At 42.6% G+C, this 20,345-nt stretch overlaps 1 protein-coding gene across 1 annotated transcript; it reads right to left on the bottom strand.

Moving 5' to 3' along the window:
* Positions 1-726: 726 nt before the first annotated feature.
* On the bottom strand, positions 727-20,345 carry LOC6525909 (protein lozenge). Its single transcript, XM_002101693.3, has 6 exons — positions 20,134-20,345; positions 17,990-18,994; positions 16,353-16,592; positions 10,553-10,666; positions 8,899-9,276; positions 727-2,403 (listed from the first exon to the last, which is right to left on the bottom strand). The coding sequence occupies exons 2-6, from the start codon at positions 18,855-18,857 to the stop codon at positions 1,505-1,507; spliced, it is 2,499 nt and encodes an 832-aa protein (XP_002101729.1). The 5' UTR covers positions 18,858-18,994; positions 20,134-20,345; the 3' UTR covers positions 727-1,504.

The raw sequence follows: 20,345 nt of genomic DNA, 5'->3' as shown, positions 1-20,345 counted from the left end.
GATTATCGGTGGAATCCAGCTCGGCTCGGGTCTGTTGTCTAGGGTTTCGCTCGTTTCGCAATTGCCGACAATGGAAATGTCTTTTGCAATTTAACACTTGACTGCCCCGTCTTGATTTGCCAGCTCCAGCCGACGGCAACAATGGCGGCACCCAGTAAGCCCAGTTTGAAGCGGGGTTTCGGGGGCTTCTCCACTTTAGTTATGTATGTATGTATGTATGTATGTATGTATGTATATGCCATGGAGCAACCGCAGAAGAGGTGAAAAAATGAAAAATGAAAAGCGAAAATGAAAATGGAACTAGAGCTGTCGGAGATCGCAGATCGGAGATTGCAGATTGGAGATCTTCCCGGGGCACCAGATGGCAACGGGCGACGTTGGCCTGTGCACACTTTGTGGTTCTGTTTGGCAATAATTTTGAATTTATTATTTACACGCGCATTTTTAGGGCTTCGCACTTAAAAATTCATGATTTTTTCGCAATTGTTGCGAATCTTTTTTTGCGCCACCGCCATTGTTGCTTCTAATCTAAAATATGCGCATAATTAAGTATTTCTGCATTCTGTGGTTGGGAAACTATTTTCCAGCACAGGTTACTCTATTCTCTATTTATTTTAAGCATTTATTTAATATGATGCTTAAATAAAACCATAATGAGCTAAATAGATAGAGTTACTTTAGATAGCGATATCTTACCTATTTTTGCAACGCAATCAACGAACGAGATTTAAATAAATACGATAACTTTATTTATAGTCTTCTCTTCATCGTTAAGATTTTTACTTTCATCTCGAATCCTTTGGCAGATTCCCACACAAAAAGTAACAGAAAAAAAATGTATACATACGTATTTATATATTTATAGATAGTTGTGCGGCTTTATCGAGTATCCTTCAAAACTTAGGGCTAGTAAAAAAAAACATGTGGTTTGTAGGGATTTGGGTGCTCTATACGCTAGGATTATTGATTAGATTTTGTTATACTTTCATCTTATGCTTAAGCTCTCAGTTATTTACACCTCGTTTAATGTGTTTTTCTTGTACGGACTTACATCTTTTACTAACTTTATTTAGGTTTATAGATTTTCTTATTACGCTGCAGCTGAACTCCAAACTTGTTTTGCAAATAATAGTATCGGATATAATGTTAATTAGATTGAAGTGTTAAGTTATGTAAGCAGTTGGCTTTTAAATTGTTTATTCTGAGTTCTAGAAGTTAGGGCGCCTATCTCTTAAACATATTCTTTACTTTATGTTTTATGTACAACTTGCAGATGTTTTGGGATTACTTAGGCGTTACGTTTTATTGGCTATCGAAAAAAAAAAAATAAAAAAAGAGAACAAAAAAATTGTACAGTTCTTGTGCTGATCCTGCTGCTCTCCTAGTTCAGTTCGATGTGCAGGTGCAGCGGTGGATTTGGATTCGGATACGGATTCGGATTTAGATTCAGATGTGAGTGCAGATGGAGACTGGTCGGCGCTGACCTCTGGTTGATCCGATTGGGTCAATAGGGTCGCCACACCTGCGTGAGATCGCCCACGTCCTCCTCCCTGGCGGATTCCACACCGCCACCCGCCACACTGCCACCCACTTCGCCAGCGGATTCCACCTGCTGCTGCTGCTGCTGCTGTGGATGGTGCACCTGCTGCTGCTGTTGCTGCTGCTGCTGCTGTGCGTGATGCACCTGCTGGTGGTACTGATCCTGGCCAATCTCAATGCTGGAGCGACTGCTGCCCGTCAGAGATCCGATGGTCAGGTGATCGGCACCGGTGGCCGTGCCCAGATACTGCTCCAGCTTCTCGCTGCTGTGCAGATGCAGGTGGATTTGATTCTGGTTGACCGTGGAGTACAGCTGGGGGCACAGCACCACCGGCGGCGGAGGCGGTGGCTGTGGCGGCGGTGCCGCCTGTGGACCATACTGGGCGGTGGCCAGGCAGCTGCCATACTGATAGTTCTGATAGCCATTCGACCACGCCTGATTGTAGCCGCCGCCGTAGTCCAGTTCCGATTTGGAGGCACTGCCTCCGGCCGTATTGCCGCCACCGTAGCCGGCCGTCTGGTAGGGATCGGTGGCGAATCCATGGCCATGCATCTCGGGCAGCACCGCCGGCAGGTGCGCGGCATACTGGCCCGCTTCCAGCGAGTTGGCCGAATCGTAGCCACCACCGTAGTGGTTCATGCCCATGCCCACGCCCATGCCCATGCCCATGGTGGCTCCATTGCCGCCCACGCCCACCGAAACGGGTGCCGCTGCGGGGGGCGGCGGCGGTGGCGGTAAGGCCATCTGGTGCTGCAGGTGGGCGTGTGCGTGGTGGGCGTGCGGGTGGTGGGCGTGGCTGTGGTAATAGGCAGCCGCCGAACTCGAGGATCCCGTCCATTCGCCGGCGCCCATCATGTCGGCTCCTGGAAGACAACAAATGGTTTGGTTTGGCTTAAAATAAATATTATAAATAACACACAGTTAACACTACAAAAAAAGGGAAAAAGATAAGCTTTATATGAATATGAGATGTGATATATAAAGGAACATCATCTTCGTGTGTGGAAACCAACACTGAATGGACAAGAAGTCAACAAGCGAGAGAGAAGGTAAATCAGTGCCAGCTGGGAGTCCAATTAACCCCTGATTTGCCCCAACCCCACGCATTTAACCCCCGCGAGCGGAATTTCGCCAAGTTGTCAGTCGCAAACGTGGGCGTGGCCGAAGGGATAATTGAAAACATCATTTCATATGCATGGCAACGGAAAGAAGGAGGCATGAGTGTGTGTCGCATACTACCACCCACATGCCACCGCCCACCAACAACTCCCCCCCCACACACCCCCCTTTAAAAAGGCACTACATGCCAATGGGTTAAGCGCGCAGGCGAAAGAAAATTCCAAGACATTGAAGGCGCGTTTCCCGGGCAACCGGCGGGTTATCGCCGACCCAACCGACCCCTCCAAAAAATCTCGCATATTTCGATTAATTACGCAATCTAGCAAAGCCAGCAGCTATCCCCCTTCTCCATGAGAAATGCCCACCCCCCAACGACGCCCCTGTGCTGAAGCTGCCAAAAAAAGCAGCGACAAAAATGCCGCTTAATTAATCAAATTCATTAGAAGCGATTGAAGAAAAGGATGAAGCCAAAGAGTCAACCAAGTCGCAAATTGCTTAAAAATAGGTAAATCGCTTTTCAGGTAGCTAAACAAAATAAAGGGGGATTACTTGCAAAACGTAATTTGAAAAATATAATCATTTTGAATCTGTTGAATACAAGCTGTTGTAAGTGAAATGGTAGCCATATATAGTTAATTAACTCATTGTTTTCTTTCCTACTCTTTCATATTTTGTGATATGAATTGTCTCTAATTGAAGGTATTTACTATATAATACATTTTTTTCGAAATAACCTGCGTAATTTTCCTGTCAGCAGAACAGAGACAGTAAAAATACCACCTTAGAGGGCAAATTAGTTACGCACTATGATGAATAATAAACTAAATGCAGTTGCGCCAACTACGCACGTACCCTTTCCCTGCCCATCCCCTTTTGGAAAACAGGGGCGGCGACTAATGAAAGGCAGGAGCACTGCAAGTTGCATGCAACTTTTCACCCGGCACTTATCACATTTTAATGTTTCAATTAAGGCGCAAATTGCGTTGCAGCAACAACAATGTGGCCAAAGTGAAGACCAAGGCATGGGCGGCGGTTAAAAGGGGGGTCATTTGGTTGGTCAGCAGGGTGGACCACCGCAAAACTTGGCCAAGTGAGGTTGCGATGAAGCGGAACGAACGGGATGAAAGCCCAGTACTGGGATTCCAGTGGTGGGCAAAGAGGGGTCACTATCAACGGTCATAACTTGTAATTTGCTGCGAGCACGTGGAATTATGCGAATTGCATTTCCCTCAAATTGCGTATACGCAGTGTTAACAGTGGAGAGATAAAAAAAGGGGGAAAAGGGCCCAAGATATTTATACATATGTATGTATGTATGTATATAGCAGCGCCTGAAAAGCACAAGTTTTTCCACATCTTTAGATGCGAGTTGGCAACAGTTTGTGGCACTTCCAATCGATCCCACGGCTTCACCGGATATCTTCGATTTTGGCCATATATCCGCTCGGCAAAAGGCAAAAAGCATAAAAACGGCTAAAGAGTGGGCCAAAATGCGGATGCAGTGCGATCAATCCATTCGAAAAGAAACCACAAAATGTGCGAATAAGTCAAGTGTCTTCGTCTTCGAGGCGAAGTGGCTTCTGCAAAGGCTGCCCAAAAATTGGCAACAAAAAAATCAAAAGCCACGAATATTGGATTAATTTTTCAAGCTAAAAAAAATAATAAAAATAATAACAATATGATTTCCTATTAAAATATAATTATGATAAGGAATTGAATTGACTATTAAAATATAATTATGATAAGGAATTGAATTGAATATTAAAATATAATTATGATAAGGAATTGAATGGAATATTAAAATATAATTATGATAAGGAATTGAATGGAATATTAAAATATAATTATGATAAGGAATTGAATGGAATATTAAAATATAATTATGATAAGGAATTGAATTGAATATTAAAATATAATTATGATAAGGAATTGAATGGAATATTAAAATATAATTATGATAAGGAATTGAATGGAATATTAAAATATAATTATGATAAGGAATTGAATGGAATATTAAAATATAATTATGATAAGGAATTGAATGGAATATTAAAATATAATTATGATAAGGAATTGAATTGAATATTAAAATATAATTATGATAAGGAATTGAATTAAATATTAAAATATAATTATGATAAGGAATGGAATTGAATATTAAAATATAATTATGAAAAGGAATTGAATTGAATATTAAAATATAATTATGATAAGGAATTGAATTAAATATTAAAATATAATTATGAAAAGGAATTGAATTGAATATTAAAATATAATTATGATAAGGAAGGATAAGGTTTGGGTATTAAATATTTCAAGCTCAAGTGCCACATTTTCGCGCAGTGCACCACTGCTCGTGCTTTCCAGTCTTGAAGTAATGTTAATTAAAGTGCGTCTGACTTGAGTTACGCCTGTGTTAGTGGCAGTTGCTCTTATTGGCGTGAATGTAGTTCGTTTTTTACATCATTTTTTATGGGTGTACCCCCCTCCCCCTTCCCCTTTTTTGTTGTTTAGCTCTTTTGGAGCCACAAAATGGCGGCTTAAAGGCAGAAAAAGAGCAGCAAGAAGTACTTGTACATGGACAACAACAACGATGCGAAACGGAAGTGAGTTTGCGGTTTTTTGGGTCTCGGGATTGGGTTTTTCGAGGGGGCGGCGGGCGGCAGGGGGGGGGGGCGGGTGATGATGAGCCGGGAAGTAAGTGACTGCGGCCATTGGTAGTAAAAATAAAAATGCCAACAAAAAGTGCCAACAATATATATACATGTAGTATATACATGAATGTATAAGCCAGACTCGAGTTGCTTCGCCACAGTTGGCCGTTTAATGGGCCAAAGAGATTCCATTTCAATATGTGTGACATTGTTGTCACGCTTAACCCCCCGAGGGCAGGAGGCAGGAGGCACTCTTAACCCACTGATGGCATGGCCGCATCTTGCAGCTTGGATCTCCTGGAAGCTGAAGCTGCAACAGCTGCGCAACCGCATTTGGATTGATTTGTGGCCAGAAGTGGGAACCCGCAACAAAAAAAAAAAATACCGATGCCAAGAACTAACCCCAAGCCCTCGATTCTGTGGCCAAATTTGCATATTTTTCCCCCCCTTTTAATGAAGCCAAACACGATGGCGTGAGTTTCGGAATTCAGTTTTGCACCAGATGCCCAAATGCACCGAGATGCAAAATAATAATAATAATAATGATGATGACGATACTGCATACGGTGTGCTGAATACTGGATGCCACAGGTGTGTGGACCACAAACAATTAGATGAACGATGGTCGATGGCCAGAAGGATAAATCATCTGGATGTTAAGGATTTGATTGGCCTAAACAGCGAATGCTTGGCACTTACCTAGGATTTATATCGGAGTCCAAGATTTGATATGAAATGTAACACATTAATTGGCAGTGGATTACAAATTTGAATTAGTTTCTAGGTTTATAATACCAATTAGGCATGGTTATCTTCTTGGTTTTCCTTGCAAATTTATTCTCGTCTATCCCCTCACTTATCATCAATTAGCATTAGGTGCTGAACTACTTTGCTACCCTCTGCTCCACCTTTTCTCCCACTTACACATGTATTATCTTTCCTTCTTTTTTTTTTTGCCATAATCTCAACCCGAATTCTTTGAATTTCGCAACGATTTCCGCCGAATGACCGACCGATCGCCTTTTGTAAATTAACAGCTTAAGCGCCACATTTAAATATTTATGACTTAACAGCAGCAACAACAACAACAAAAGCGAGTCGAGTGTTTTCCCCATAGAGGCATCAATTCCGATTCATATTCAGATTGAGATACAGATACAAATGCAGATACAGATTCAGATTCAACGTGGATTTCTCGCTTCGATTCGGGCATTTCCGGTTCCAGCCATTCGAAAAAAAAAACAAAAACAATGAAAACAAAGCGAAAAGATATTGCATTTGTTGCTATTGTTGTTGCTGCTGTTTTGGCCGCTTTTGCTTTTGGCTAATTGAAAGACGACGATGTGTCATTCACCATTGACAATACGTTTACGCGTTTATTTCGACTTCAACTGCCCCCGCCTCTGAATTAAGTGATCGCAAAGAGGAGCGGGATAGTGGACGTGCTGATACCCTAGAAAAGTGAACCAGATCTATAACGAATAATAATAAAATAGCTGCTCGTTTTGGCAAATACTGCATTGCTTATTAAGCTATAATAGATGCAAACTAAAAATTTTATTGAAAATAGGTTAGCAAGTAAGTAATAATTTTTGTGAATAAAGAAAGGAGTATATATATTCTCTTACAATGCCCCTCTAAAATATCATTTTGTTTAAAACATTCTGTAAAACTGAAATAAAATCGTTTAGAGTTGATTGCCTAATCAAGCGACCCCTTAAGCGGAAAGGGTAATCGAACAAGAAACATTTATAAATTAATTAGCATAAGCAAAATTATGAAGTCTGGACCTAACACGGCGATCCGTGGCTCAGGTTCGTCTAGTTCCAAACTGGCCACTGACTCATCCGGCATCCGAATCCACGTCCATCCGTGACTCAGTGCCCGGTTCCAGTTACTCTCGCCACATATCCAAAATTCCCCCCACCCACCGCCTCCTCCTCGCAGCACCCAAAAAGTTTTGATAAGATTTTTTTACAGAAGCGAAGCAAAATCAATGCAAATTGAATGAAAGCCGGTGGGAAATTTTCCACTGTCTGCGAGGGGCGGCTCATGGCTCATGGCTTATGGCTCATGGCAACCCAAAAATAGCAACAATATTCACATGATAATAGATCGGAGTTATAGACATAGTACACTCGCATATATAGAGCAGATGGTTCGGTCTGAACCAGTTATAGCCGCGTTCGAGCGCGTGCTCTTGGCCAAGCCTCTCAAATGGCCAAAAATTAGTGGCTATCGGGAAGGGATGGGAATCGGGGGGTGCGTTGGCAACTCTGGGGAGGATCGGCCGTACATCCCGCCTAAGGTCACTCACATGCGGTTGCCAAATAGGGGCGTGGCATGCGGTTTAAGTGTGGTGCAAAGTGAACACTTTATTAGCCAAGTCTGCAAAGATTTCCTGGCTATATGTACATACAACTCGATTGTTTTGGAGTTCTGTCGCCTCCAGTGGAAATTGTTGAAATAATGTTTTTGGGCCAAAAGTAAGTAAGAAAACTTAGGGCAATAATATGAGGTTATTCTCAAACAGCTAAAATTGTAAAGCCAATGATTAAAACTAACTTTTTCTATCACTTTGCTGATTTTTAATAAAAAAAAACATTTTTGGCTACATTTTCGCATTTTTTGCAAGGGTAAACATTATCGAAATTAAACAAGGGTAAAAATTATCAATAAAAAAATTACAAAAAAATAGAGTTCCTTTTTATTGAATATAGTTCGATTCGGAATTTAATTTCTAGCTCAGCGATATATAACTTTCCATATTTCCTGTTTTATGTTCCTATTTTGATGAACAAAAAACCTATTATTTCTAGACTTAATATAAAAATATTTCTTTTTTTAAATATACTATATCCAATTGAGTTTTTACCTCATTGTAAAATGTTCAGACAGCCAAAAGAGTGACTGTTCTGTGCAGCAATTATCAACTGAAGCAGTAATCTCGACTGGGTTTTTCCGAATTCTGATTTCACTCTTTATTTCAATGCATTAAACAAATAGAGGCATGCGTGGATATATAAGTATGTCGCGATGTGTATATATAGCCCAGCTGAGAGCAGAGACAATCGCTGTGAACTATTTTTAAGCTGGGCCTTAAGAAAATAAATAAATTAGCGAGCGCCTGCCAAACACAAAGCGAGCCATAAAAATACCAAAAATAAATGAAGACGAGGTGTATGGCAGGTTGATTAACTCAATTAAAGCGTTTAGGCAGCCTGGTGCCAGTCAACGAAGCTGCACAGACGAAGCTCATCCAGAACTCAGATGTCGGACTCGAATCCCTTAGCTTCTGAGTTCCAGACAACTTCATTGAAAGAGGGCTAGTATGGCCAAAGGGGGGAGAGGAAGCACTAGCTACACTGAGAACATTCTTTGGGTATCGCTTAAAGTAGCAGTAGTAGTATCTCAGCAAAGGTTTCAGTGTGAGCAGTTTAACTATCTGAATTATCATGGCTAACTTCCCTTCTTCTGCACTTCACAAAGTTGTCAAGATATTGTGATATTATTATTATGATATTAATAACCAACTAATAATCAAACAAATTTCCCATATTTTCGTACAGTGCACAACAAACTTACCTTGAATGTGCGGCGCATTGGGCTTGTAGACCTGGCAGTCCGAGTTGATTGTACTATTCGGCGATGAGTAATTGCTGCTCAATTGCTGCACCAGTCCCGCTCCAACTCCAACTCCCGCTCCCTGTCCGCCAGCCACGCCCCCAACTCCTCCGACGCCGCCGCCCGTTGGAGTGACCGCCACGGCGGCTGCGGCTACGGCCACCGCATTGGCCGCCGATGCCGCTGTGGCCGCCGCCGCCGCTGCCGTCGTAACAGCCGCCACCTTCGCGGATCGCCGGAGCGTCTCCAGCTCGTGGAGCGCCTTCGTCGAGGGGAAGCCATCGATGTAGGGACGCTGGCCGAGACCCAGAGCTCGGTAGTGGGGACCACCCGTCGGACCTGTGGGCGTTAGTGATCCTTTAGTGGGCAAGCCAAATACTAAATTAAGCTAATAACTCAACTATATATGTATGTATTAACAAATATATTAAGGAAATTGGCAATCAAACACCGCGTAAAAGGACTCCATTTTGCACACTATACACAACTTGCAATGGAACTCAAGGCAAACTCAAGCTGCACCTTATATACTCAAACAATATATATTTAAGTAACATATATATGCATGTGCACATACATATGTATATAGTATTACCTTCCCTGCAGCGAAGACTTAAAAATGCATTAACGAAATATCAAGAGGAAAAAATTAATTCATATATGCATTACACGAACTAAAAACACGTTGCAAAAACAAAAAAAAAACGTAGGTAGGGAGAATGAAAAAAAAAAAAAAGGTTTTCTTTGCAAACCGCAACATTTTCAGAAACCGTAAGAAGCAGAAGCGTTTCCACTCCGTCCACCAACAAAAAAGTCGGCCAAAACCGGCTGCACTTTTCAAACACCTTCCCGAATGACAGAACATCGCAAAATGGCGCTCATCGGATGACACACACGATCCTGGACAGAAGGCGACAGGATCTCAAGGATCTCACATTTGGGGCTAGCTTATGGGCACTAAAAGGTAACTAGAAGGTTTTCCATGACAACTGAACGTTCTCTTATCACTTGGGTGTATTTTAGTACCAGATAAGATTTAGTTTTTGAATTGAAAATGATATTATAATCCATTACAGTTGAGTTTATATCAGAGAACCTCGAGAATTGCCAACGAACTGCAGTGCCACTTGGAAAGTGGAAAGTGGGTATTAGGGATTAGGGATTAGGAGTGAGGGATTAGGGACGATTAGGGGCAATTGGGCAGATCGGCTTAGCTGTTGGCCCGGCTTAAACACTTGTCCAAGTGCTGGCCAACTGAGTTCGGGATATACGGTTACGATATAGGGCGGGAAAAGCGGGAAAAGCGGACATGGCCACATGTTGCAAGTGGAAACCCAAAACGCAGCGGGACGGCTTTCACACAGTTTTTCCCGCTTTTCCTTTGTTGTCCGTTGTTGTGGCAAGCGATAATTGCTAATTGGCAAAACAATATATATCTGATTGTTGGTAATATTCACACACTTGAGAAGGGTGCTGCTGCAGAAGTACAAAATAACTACTACCTTACTAGGATAGATATAACCAAATAGAAAATCGAAACCTCTCACATCAAACACACACTTAATGGCTAATGGCAAGTCCATATTTTCGGGATGCCACCATCCGCAGCACTTACTCGTCTTGGAGCGGGGCTCTCGGGGTCCATCGACGGTCACCTTGATGGCTTTGGCGTAGGTTGCCACCTGTGGCGGACTCGTGGCCACCGTGATGGTCAGCGTGAAGCTCTTCCCTGCAAAAAATACAAAAAATAAAACAAAGTATAAAGTATCTGAAGCGGCACGTCATTAGAAGAGAGCGCTGCAAATGCGAGAATTTAGTCGTAAATGTCGGCGAAGGATTTATGCGACGACCTCACTGGGCTACCGAATCAATTTGCGATTCCAAAATTACCAAAAAGTCCAGTCCACTCAACACGCGTCGTCGTCTTCGTTCGTGCCCCTTAATGGCTGCACTTCTTATGGTTTTTGGGCGAAAGTGTGAGCTTGTGGTCTGAGTGAACTCGGTAACCCCATGAGCTATTATTATGAATTTTGGTATGTGGTCGTTGCTACGCATATAGATGCTTCATATACAGGATAGAACTCAATACGCTTAAGATGTCTCGAGAGAAATGAGTTCCAAACAGTAAGCGAAATTGGGTGAAAAGTGTTAGTTTGCGGTGCTAAAAGCTCGTAACCTAAAATAACATTTAGGGCATCGCGCAGTTCGATTAACCGACTGCCGGCGGTGCAATTTGTTTGAACTGCTGACATAAATTTGGTTTATCCCGCCTTAATGACTGCCGCCAAAGTCTTTAAAGTGCACATAAAATAAGGAAATGTTGCAACCTGTCTTCCGCTGAACCACGCCCCTCATTTCACTGCCCCACTCCCCATTTCCATGCATTTGCATCAGGAGAAGCGGCAACATTGTGGCCAAAAAAAAAAGTGCTTCCAGCAATTTTGTTTTTTCTTTTTCTGGGTTTGACCGAATGTTTACACTATTTATGGCCATTAAACTAGACACCGTTTGAAGCGGCTGGCAACTGTGGAACAACTGAGAGCCATCGGCAGCTTTTATCGATTGGGAAAATGTGAAATGAATTTCGGTTTTTTACTTCGATATTTTAGCATTTCATCTGGCTGTCCCTCCGACTTTCTGTCTGTCTGGTCAGTAAAACTGGCAGTGCAAATACATGGACACCGACATATGTACATATAATAAAACAGCAACAAAGCGACGACATTGTTGTTGCAGGAGCAGGACGGGTTCCAAAAACCCGAGGACAGAGAACCATCCAATCTGACCGCAGAAACCTCAGTCGCATCACCCCAAACCCCATCGATGAAGTTCATGTTCCGTTCCATGTTTCCAACCTTCAGGTGGGTGGGTTGTGGGTTGGTTGCTGACCAGACACTGGGAGCGAGTCCTACTTGTTTGGAATTGCATTAAACTTTTAATTAGGAACTCCAAGTGGCGCAAGAGGGTCTCCTTTCCTTTTGGGGGAAAATGGAGATCAAGGTGAAACATTTCTTAGGCAGAAGAAAATCCTATAGAAATAACTACAATGTAACTGCTCATATAGCCAGTTTTATGCTGCAAGGATAAAAGCGATATAACAATGGTTATATGTTATATCAGATAATTTTATGAATTATATATAATTTGATGAATTGAGTAAGGTCGTGAGTAAGTGATGTAATCGAAGCACTTGCGATTCATTGTTTTCAAAATATGCAAATATACAAGTTGTTATTATGTAGAAGAAAAAAAAAACAGATTGTAAATATGTTATTGTTTGGTTATTCGACTGGAAAGTTCAGCCTTTCGGGTCGTTGTGATAAATAATAGAAATGCAGCAATGGATTCACGAAAACCCCCAAAACTAGACACAATGAAGGACTGGTCGAGATAATTGAAGATTTGATGGGTTCATTAACCGAAACCACGAATGGCCATCAGTTAGAAAGCGTTTTGGGCCCCTCGAAATCTCAATCTCAATCTCCAGCTCAAACTCAAACTCAAACTCAATCCCGAAATGTCTTCATTATGGCTGCAAAGAAAATGAAGAGACGTGCGTGTTGGACATATTTCCTATAATATAGTTAAAAGAAAGAAAGATCCAACGTGAAACTACAAACTTCAAACTCCAAACTCCCCTAAACTCCAAACACCAAACTCCAAATTCCAAACACCAAAGTACGGCTCAAATTAATCAAGTGGCGCAGAAGCTGCGGACAGAAAGAAACTGTTAAATAGGCCTGGCTCCTTTTTCGGGGCGATCATTTTTCAAATGGCCGCAAAATGTGGAGCATCGTATGTAAAAGTTCGTTAGAGTAATTGGAAAATGTTATTGCCCTTTGTCTTTGGCGCACTGGTAACATATCGCTGTACTAAAGACCCCGAAATGGGAGCAATAACGCTCATAATGGAGCTCAAGTTGAAGGGATCCCGCTATTGGCATTCGAATTGGGATTGAGATTGGGTTTGGATTTGGAATGGGGATCTCCACAAATTAGTCATCATCAATGAACAATGACCATACGAATGCGAGTATCGGCGCACGCACTTGGACAGTCAGTCAGTCTGGCAGTCAGTCATTCAGTCAGTTATTCAGAATTTCAGTCATTCAGTCAGTCAGTCAGTTATTCAGTGGCATCCGCAATCTCCATGCTATAAATGAACATATGAGGGGACACTGGTAAATATCTAAATATATATCCAGCGAACGCGGAGAACATCCATCCATCCATCCAATGAGCCATCATCGCCTTTGTGGGGCGATAAGACTAGGCAAGATTCCTACTCATGACGACAACGACTACGACCACGACCACGACCACGACCACGACCACGACTACGACGACTCTGTGGGAACCGCGTTCGCCGACCTACACTGCGATAAACCCCATGGCGATATCACACGGAACACGGATATATGAGCATACGAATAATACATATACATATGGTGGGCAGGGGTTACATCACTATACTATAGCTTCTGGGGCTGGGAACTTCTGGGAGGGAAGTGCCGAGATCCTTCGCAGATAAATGTGTAATTTATGAGTAGGAGTTCCCAAGCTGATTAGCAATTCGCTATAGTTGCGAACTTGAATGTTCTTGAGTGGTAAATACGTTTTTATCTGACAGATTCGAAAGGAGCTGCTAGCTTAAAGTGCCCCACTTAGTTTTTCGCAAGCTGTGAAGTAGCAGTGAAATATGAAAGCTACAAAGCATATTCCAATTAATTATGTTTTTGGTAGTGACCCTTTTCAGCAACCATGCACTTAGTAGAGGTGTTCCCGGCTACTAAACAACTATAATTTAATGAACGAATTCCACGACAAGAAAGTTTCCCTCGCAGTTTCCCTTTCCAGTTGCCGCAAACATTCCAAACATTCATCCTATTAACCTTTCCGCCGGGCGACCGACCACTAAGTCGGATCAGGAGACCTGCTCAAGTTTATCGGCCATCTGGGAGTCGGGAGTCGGGAGTCAGGAGTCAGCAGCCAGGACATCGGTTTCCCTTTCCAACCCTTTTGTTTATTTTTTTCTTTGTTTTTGTATGGAAATAAATCCTGATGCGACTTATGAATTCCTGGTGGCGCGTGTCCTTCATTTGCTTTGTTTTCTGATTTTCTGATTTTAATCCCGTCGCCGGCGAAAAGTCAAGTCCTTTGATATGAGAGATGATGATTGTAATGTCGCTGCTAATATACTGCTGATGTACTGCTGATGTACCTCTGATGTACTGCTGATGTAATTAAGCGGCCCTCAAATGAGGATGATAAACGTATTCGTGTGTCCGAATCAGATGGAGATGGAGATACGTATTTAGATTGCACTTGGACTGCGGACTGCGGACTGTGGGGCAAATTAAAACCATGTCGACGCATGCCATGTCCAGGATAGAAAAGGCGATAACCTGCCACACCCCCAAATCCCATTTGAGCCCCCAGTCTGCTGGGAATGTCAGAAAACGAAAGGGAATGGCTGTTTCTTATACACTTCAATATATAGTTGAGATAATATGGAAAATTAAGAAATTTACCAAAAATATTACAAAAATATTACACAAATATTACAAAAATATTGAAAAAATAATGAAAAAATATTAAAAATATATAAAAATAATATTGAATAAATATTAAAAAAAAACATTTAAAAAGTATTGTAAAAATATTGAAAAAATAATAAACAAATATTGCAAAATTACGGATAAACATATTGAAAAAGTTATGACCTATTGCGGTTTAACAATCAAAATACCTTTCAGATATGAGCCTGTAATTTTATATACTTTTCATGATATATCCCATGTGCTGGGCTTATTTTTACAGGGTATCCCTGCGTTCACCCACCCACTGCATACCTCTGGTATATTTTTGTGCATTTCGTGCCCCTTGACATGCTGATGGTTTCGCTTCCATCTGTTTTTGTTCGCTTTGTCATCTAATCAGAAATCGCTGCATGATGTCCGCGATTTTTATACCCCGCCCCCGACCCCCGTCCACGTCCACGTCCCTCGGCCAAAAGGTCAGTGTGGCGGGCGGTTTGGGGTCGCGAGGTCATGGGGCGGGGTCGAGGGGGCGTGGCCGTTTGGCGAAGTGAACTGTTGCTGCCTGGCGTTGACAATTTGGTCAGCGTTTATGTTCTTACATCATTAGCTTGTTATTTGCATGCCCTTTGCCATGGCTGTAATTATTTTTTTATTTTGATACAACATACATATGTACATACATACATACAAACATATATATTTATTGGCCCTTTTGCGGCACGAGCCTTCAATTTGCAAAGAGGAGAAGGTGGAGGAGGAGGTGGAGGAAGTGGTGGGCCTGGCCAGAGGTTGACTTAGGGTCAAAAGCGGCGGCAACAGTTGCAGCTAATTGGCCAACTGCCAACTGCTGCTGCCAATTCTATGCAACACAATACACAATACACATGCATATACACATTAATTGTGGGTTCAAATCGATTACCAGAACCCAAGAAACTCGAACATTGCGTGATCAGCCTGCCCAGCCGATCCCGTCCAGCGCATTTCCATATCCCATAAACCATATCCCATAACCCATATCCCATGTATCCCATGTACCATCCCATGTTTGCCATGTATAAAGTGCTATGTCCCACATGGAGAACCTCGTGTTGCACATTGCATGTTGCATGTGGCATATTGGCCCGAGGACAGCGCCAACTTGCTGCCTAATGTGACGACTGCTGTACCATTGATCCTTTTCGCAGGCGGCATTAGTCACTCCAGAACTTCTGGCTTGTCACTCAATCAATGCACTTCCGATGCATTCATTAGCTACTTTCGGTTACACAAAGAACAAATACTTCTGACAAGTTAATATCATATAGATCTAAATAAGAAGTTATGCTTTAATAGGTTATTTTATCAAGCAAAAATAAAGTGTGAGTTACAGAAGTAACTCCGGAATGAAATTAGAAATGCAAGCCTTATCAAGTTAATTAAGCATAAATTTGTAGATCTAAAGCACTATTTTCAGTGTAGTTTGGAGCAAATTTGAAAGGATAAACCTGCAGCTTCCGCTCATTTGGAGTTGTGGGAAGCCCTCTTTGGGCTCCTAATAATCGGCCCTTGGCAAAGGAAGTGCTGATTGCAGTGCTCGGGAAGGTCAACAATTTCCACAATGTTGTAGTAAACTAAGCCACAAAGTTCTTACAAAGTTCTTATGATAAATTGGTAGGGAGCCAACTTAAGTAATATATGAAGTAATATAAAGTAATATCCGATGGGGTATTAGAATATATAGCATGTCTAAGATCTTTGCAAGTTTCCAGCTCTTTCCTTGCAATTCGCGCATTATCCTTTTACTAACTGCAAAATCCCTCTTTACTAGCTGCGTAAGTTTCCTTTTTCATTTTTAATTCTAGCTTATAATTCCCAAGTGAACACCAGGACTCACCTCTTCCGCTGCGTCCCACGAAGCGCAGATCGTTGAACTTGGCCACGTCGTTCTTCATCTGGGTGGTGAAGTTGCGCAGCTCCGCGCAGCAGTTCTCATCGTTTCCCGCCCGGATGGTGACGTAGGTGCCATCGCCCACTTCCGCCAGTGCGACGACCTTGAAGGCCATCGGCAGCGTCTTGTTGGAGCGCCAATGGGCAGGCAGGGCGGAGCACAGGAAGTACGGATTGCTCGTGCGCACTGGAAAATGAACGAGCGAAGGAAAAGTCAGGAAAAATCAGGATAAATCGGTAAGTGGGCTGCTTTTTAATTAGCCAAGGAAGAGAAGGGTTCGCTGATTAAAATCGCATTTTCACGGCCATCAAAAATATTCAATTATTTATAGTTTCGCATCGCTCCATAAATATCAATCATCGTGCACACTGAATGTTGGCAACTGGATGTTGGATGTTGGCTACTGGATGTTGGATGTTGAATGTTGGATGTGGGATACTGGGTCCTTCGACCACCGACTCGCCATCCGGCGGTACATAATTAATTAATGAGCGGGGAGATGTCAAGCGGACCGGATGGGGTTATTGGTTGGTAATCAGATGACGTTTGACCGTTGACCTGGTGTCCAAAAGTGGAGCAAAGTGTGAAGTGTGAAGCTGAATAAATGATTTATTTACTCGCGACTGGCGCGCAAAATAGACAGAAATATCAAAGTCTGATTTGCTAATAATCATCAAATTAAATTTGTCACACAAAATATATACGCTACTAGTGTGGAATAGCTCTTATGCCGATTTAATCTTATAAATACCATACTAATTCGAAAATTTTTAATTAAAAATATTAATTTAAGAAAAGATTGCAGACCGTAGAATGAAAGTCCTGCTAGTTGCAATTCGATAGCCAAGCGATTCATTGAGCACAAGTTATGAAAGGACTCGAGAACGGAAAAAAGCATATAGGATAACCAGTTTGTGGGACACCCAGCTAATTTAACAACTGGAAGGAGCGATGAGCTGAGATTTCATTAGCAGCTTTCGCTCTGGGTCATTGATATCATATCGATATGAGGAGGAAAGTTCAACGGGCAGCAGGGAGAAAAGAAAAGAAAAGATAAAAAGTGTCACCAACAAAATAAAAAAAAAAAAGGGAACGACTCGTGCGTTGATATCAATAACAATTATTGATATCAATTTACGCATATTTCGAAGCCGACGTTCCAGTTCCATCTTCATCGGTATCATCATCATCATTAGCATCGCGATCATGATCATCATCCCCATGGAATCCGATAAGGCTGAGTCCGCTGATCGCGCTTGCCACGTCGGAGAAGCCCCAGAAGTGCACTGTGCAAGGATGTGGCAAGAATGCGCGCTCCACCTTCGGGGATCGGGTTTATGGCCTGGTTACAGCCCTGCAAGCATCCACAGATCCCCACGATCTTGCCACGGACACGAGCTAAAGCTGCATGGCGAATGGAGACCTTAGATCCGCAGAGAATTCCTGTCTACATGGAGCTAACTGGATCTACAAACGAAGTATCCAGATGGATCTTATCATATCTACTAACTTAGATTCTTGGGCATCATCAATCATTTCCCACTTTGAGTTATACTATAGTTAGTATGTCATCCATAACTCACCCAGTTCGCCGGGATGTTCCTGCTGTCGCTTCTGGACCAGCCGCTCCATCCACAAGAGATCCTGGTGAACGGCATTGTTGTTGTTATTGTTGCTGTTACTGTTGCTGTTGCTGGCACCAATGTTGTTGTTGTTGCTGGCGGTGCTGCTGCTGTGACCGCCGGTGTGTCCACTATGCCCACTGTGCGCCGTACCATTGCTGGCGCCACCTGTGGGCGAGCTGCTGCCAACACTGGCGCTACTGGAAACGGCCAAAACCTCAGCGGTTGTGGCGCCCGTGGATGCAGTGGCGCCCTGGGTGGCACCACCTGCGCCGCCGCCGGTGGCGGTGGCCAACGCTGTGATGCCCTTGAAGTCGCCGGTGGAGCTGCTCCAGCCATTGCCCGTCGGCGATGTGGAGGACGAGGTGACCATCGCCGATGGATGTGCTCCTGCCGGCGGATACGGTGGATACGGTGGGTGGTGGTGGTGGTGGTGGGGGTGTGGCGCGTGCGGATGCGCTGGGTGGTAGGGGTGGGCGTGGTGGTAGGGCGCGTAGTGGTGGTGCAGGTGGTGGTGGTGATGGCTGCCGCCGCTGCCGTTGATGCTGCGACCCAGGCGGCCGGGACCGGCAACGCTGACGGGCGCCACAGTGGTGCAGTGGTCCGCCACCAATTCCTGGCCCAGTCCCAGTCCCAATCCGAGTCCAAGTCCGAGTCCGTAGCCGTAGCCGTATCCGGATGCCAATGGCAAGCCCAGCTGCAAGTCCAAGTGCGACTCCTCCGCGATGCCCGTATGCTCAGATGGAGATGCAGTTGTAGTTGGAGTTGGAGATGCAGTTGGAGTTGGAGATGGAGGCGTCTTCTCTGCCGCCAGGAGATGCAAATGCATTCGTCGACGGCGGTGACCTTTGATCCGCTCGCCGCTTGCCCCTGTTTTTCTTTCAGTGTGTGCGGGTCGCAGGTCAACCGCTTATCACACTTCGCTCCGGCGGTGTCTTTTGTTCACTCATCAATAAACTCTAATCTCTAAACGATTCACAGAAAAAAAAACATACATATATAACTGTTTGCAATTGCAACTACGATTAAAAAAGTTTTCTTTTTAAGTGGAAACTTCGGAAAGTGAAGTACAATTCCTACAACTTTCATTTCATTAACAAGTCTATAAAAACAACTCAAATTTGTGTTGTATTTATCATTTTAGTTGAACGCATAAGGAAAAAGTCCACTGACGTACATACATTCAAATAAACAAATGATTTCAAAAGACAATATATGTATAAATGAAATATTTACAAATTATTAAATATGTGTTTTGAAATCTTTTGTGCATTTCTGAATATATACTATACATTCACTTTAAATAAACTAAATGCCGATCGACATTTTTTACTAAGTTCGCACTTTAATAAATTAGTCACTGAAATTAGCAGTGCATTTGTTGCCATTGTTGCTTTTCGAGCATGCTTTTGCCAGATGATTTTTGCGCTTAATTTGATTTGATTTGAATTGATTCGATTCGATTCGATTTGATTTGAGTTGGTATTGTTATTGTTTGCACTTCACTTGGCTAATTAGTAGTACTCTAGTATGTTTGACTCCCGATTCGCAGACGGGCCTCCTTTTCTCGATTGGATTTCGGTGTTATTTCTGGGAATTGGTTTAATAACAATGAAAACACAGTGCTGGCTCCACTTTAAGTAAACCAATTTGAAATCAATAAACATTTAATGTTCTCAGCTGATCTCCAAGTAATCGTAAATGTTTTCAAAACAAGAAGTCATTTGTTTTTTCAAACAATGTATCGCAGTTTACGAAACCAAAGACTTTGTATTACTATCTTATTTGTTTACGAACTAAAAACCAATTTAGGATAGTGGTTCCCAGTTGGAAATTAAAGTCATACAAAATATACATAGACATTGATTATTGTCATGAAAAAACTGTTTAATTTCACTGGCAGAATTCGTTTGTGTCACTTTTATTTTGTTATTAACTGTGGTTTACGTTTAGTTTAATTTAGAACTGTATATCAATTGGTTTCTAGCGAAATTGCGACTGAGTTTCATTTTGTTTGGATTTAGTTTGTGGCGAAATTCGAGTTAATAACTAAAGGCTGACCGATTTTGGCGCGCTTTTTGTGCACTATTTTGTTTAACACTTACACACACTGTTAGTTTACTTTCTGTGGCATTTGTTTAAGTGGCTTGAGCACAAGTTGCAAAAAAAAAAAACAGGCGTAAACACGAAAGCGAGGTGTTATTTTCTGGTGTTTCTGTCAGTCAATCAAAAACCCTCGCTAACAATGGAAACAAGAATGCTCGCGCGTCGTACTCCAAAACATAACTGAAACTGACTTTTAACTTTTGACTGCGCG

This window comes from Drosophila yakuba, chromosome X, assembly GCF_016746365.2.
Source record: "Drosophila yakuba strain Tai18E2 chromosome X, Prin_Dyak_Tai18E2_2.1, whole genome shotgun sequence".
In the NCBI taxonomy this organism is placed as follows: Eukaryota; Metazoa; Arthropoda; class Insecta; order Diptera; family Drosophilidae; genus Drosophila; species Drosophila yakuba.
Note: the sequence above shows the minus strand (reverse complement) of the source record. Positions and strands in the feature narration are given on the sequence as shown.

Coding starts and splice junctions, on each gene's coding strand:
- LOC6525909 (XM_002101693.3), bottom strand. CDS start 18,857: ATGCATTTGCATCTCCTGGCGGCAGAGAAGACGCCTCCATCTCCAACT. Junction 9,277..10,552: donor AGAGCCCCGCTCCAAGACGA/GTAAGTGCTGCG, acceptor TAACGCCCACAG/GTCCGACGGGTGGTCCCCAC. Junction 2,404..8,898: donor CAATGCGCCGCACATTCAAG/GTAAGTTTGTTG, acceptor GTTGTCTTCCAG/GAGCCGACATGATGGGCGCC.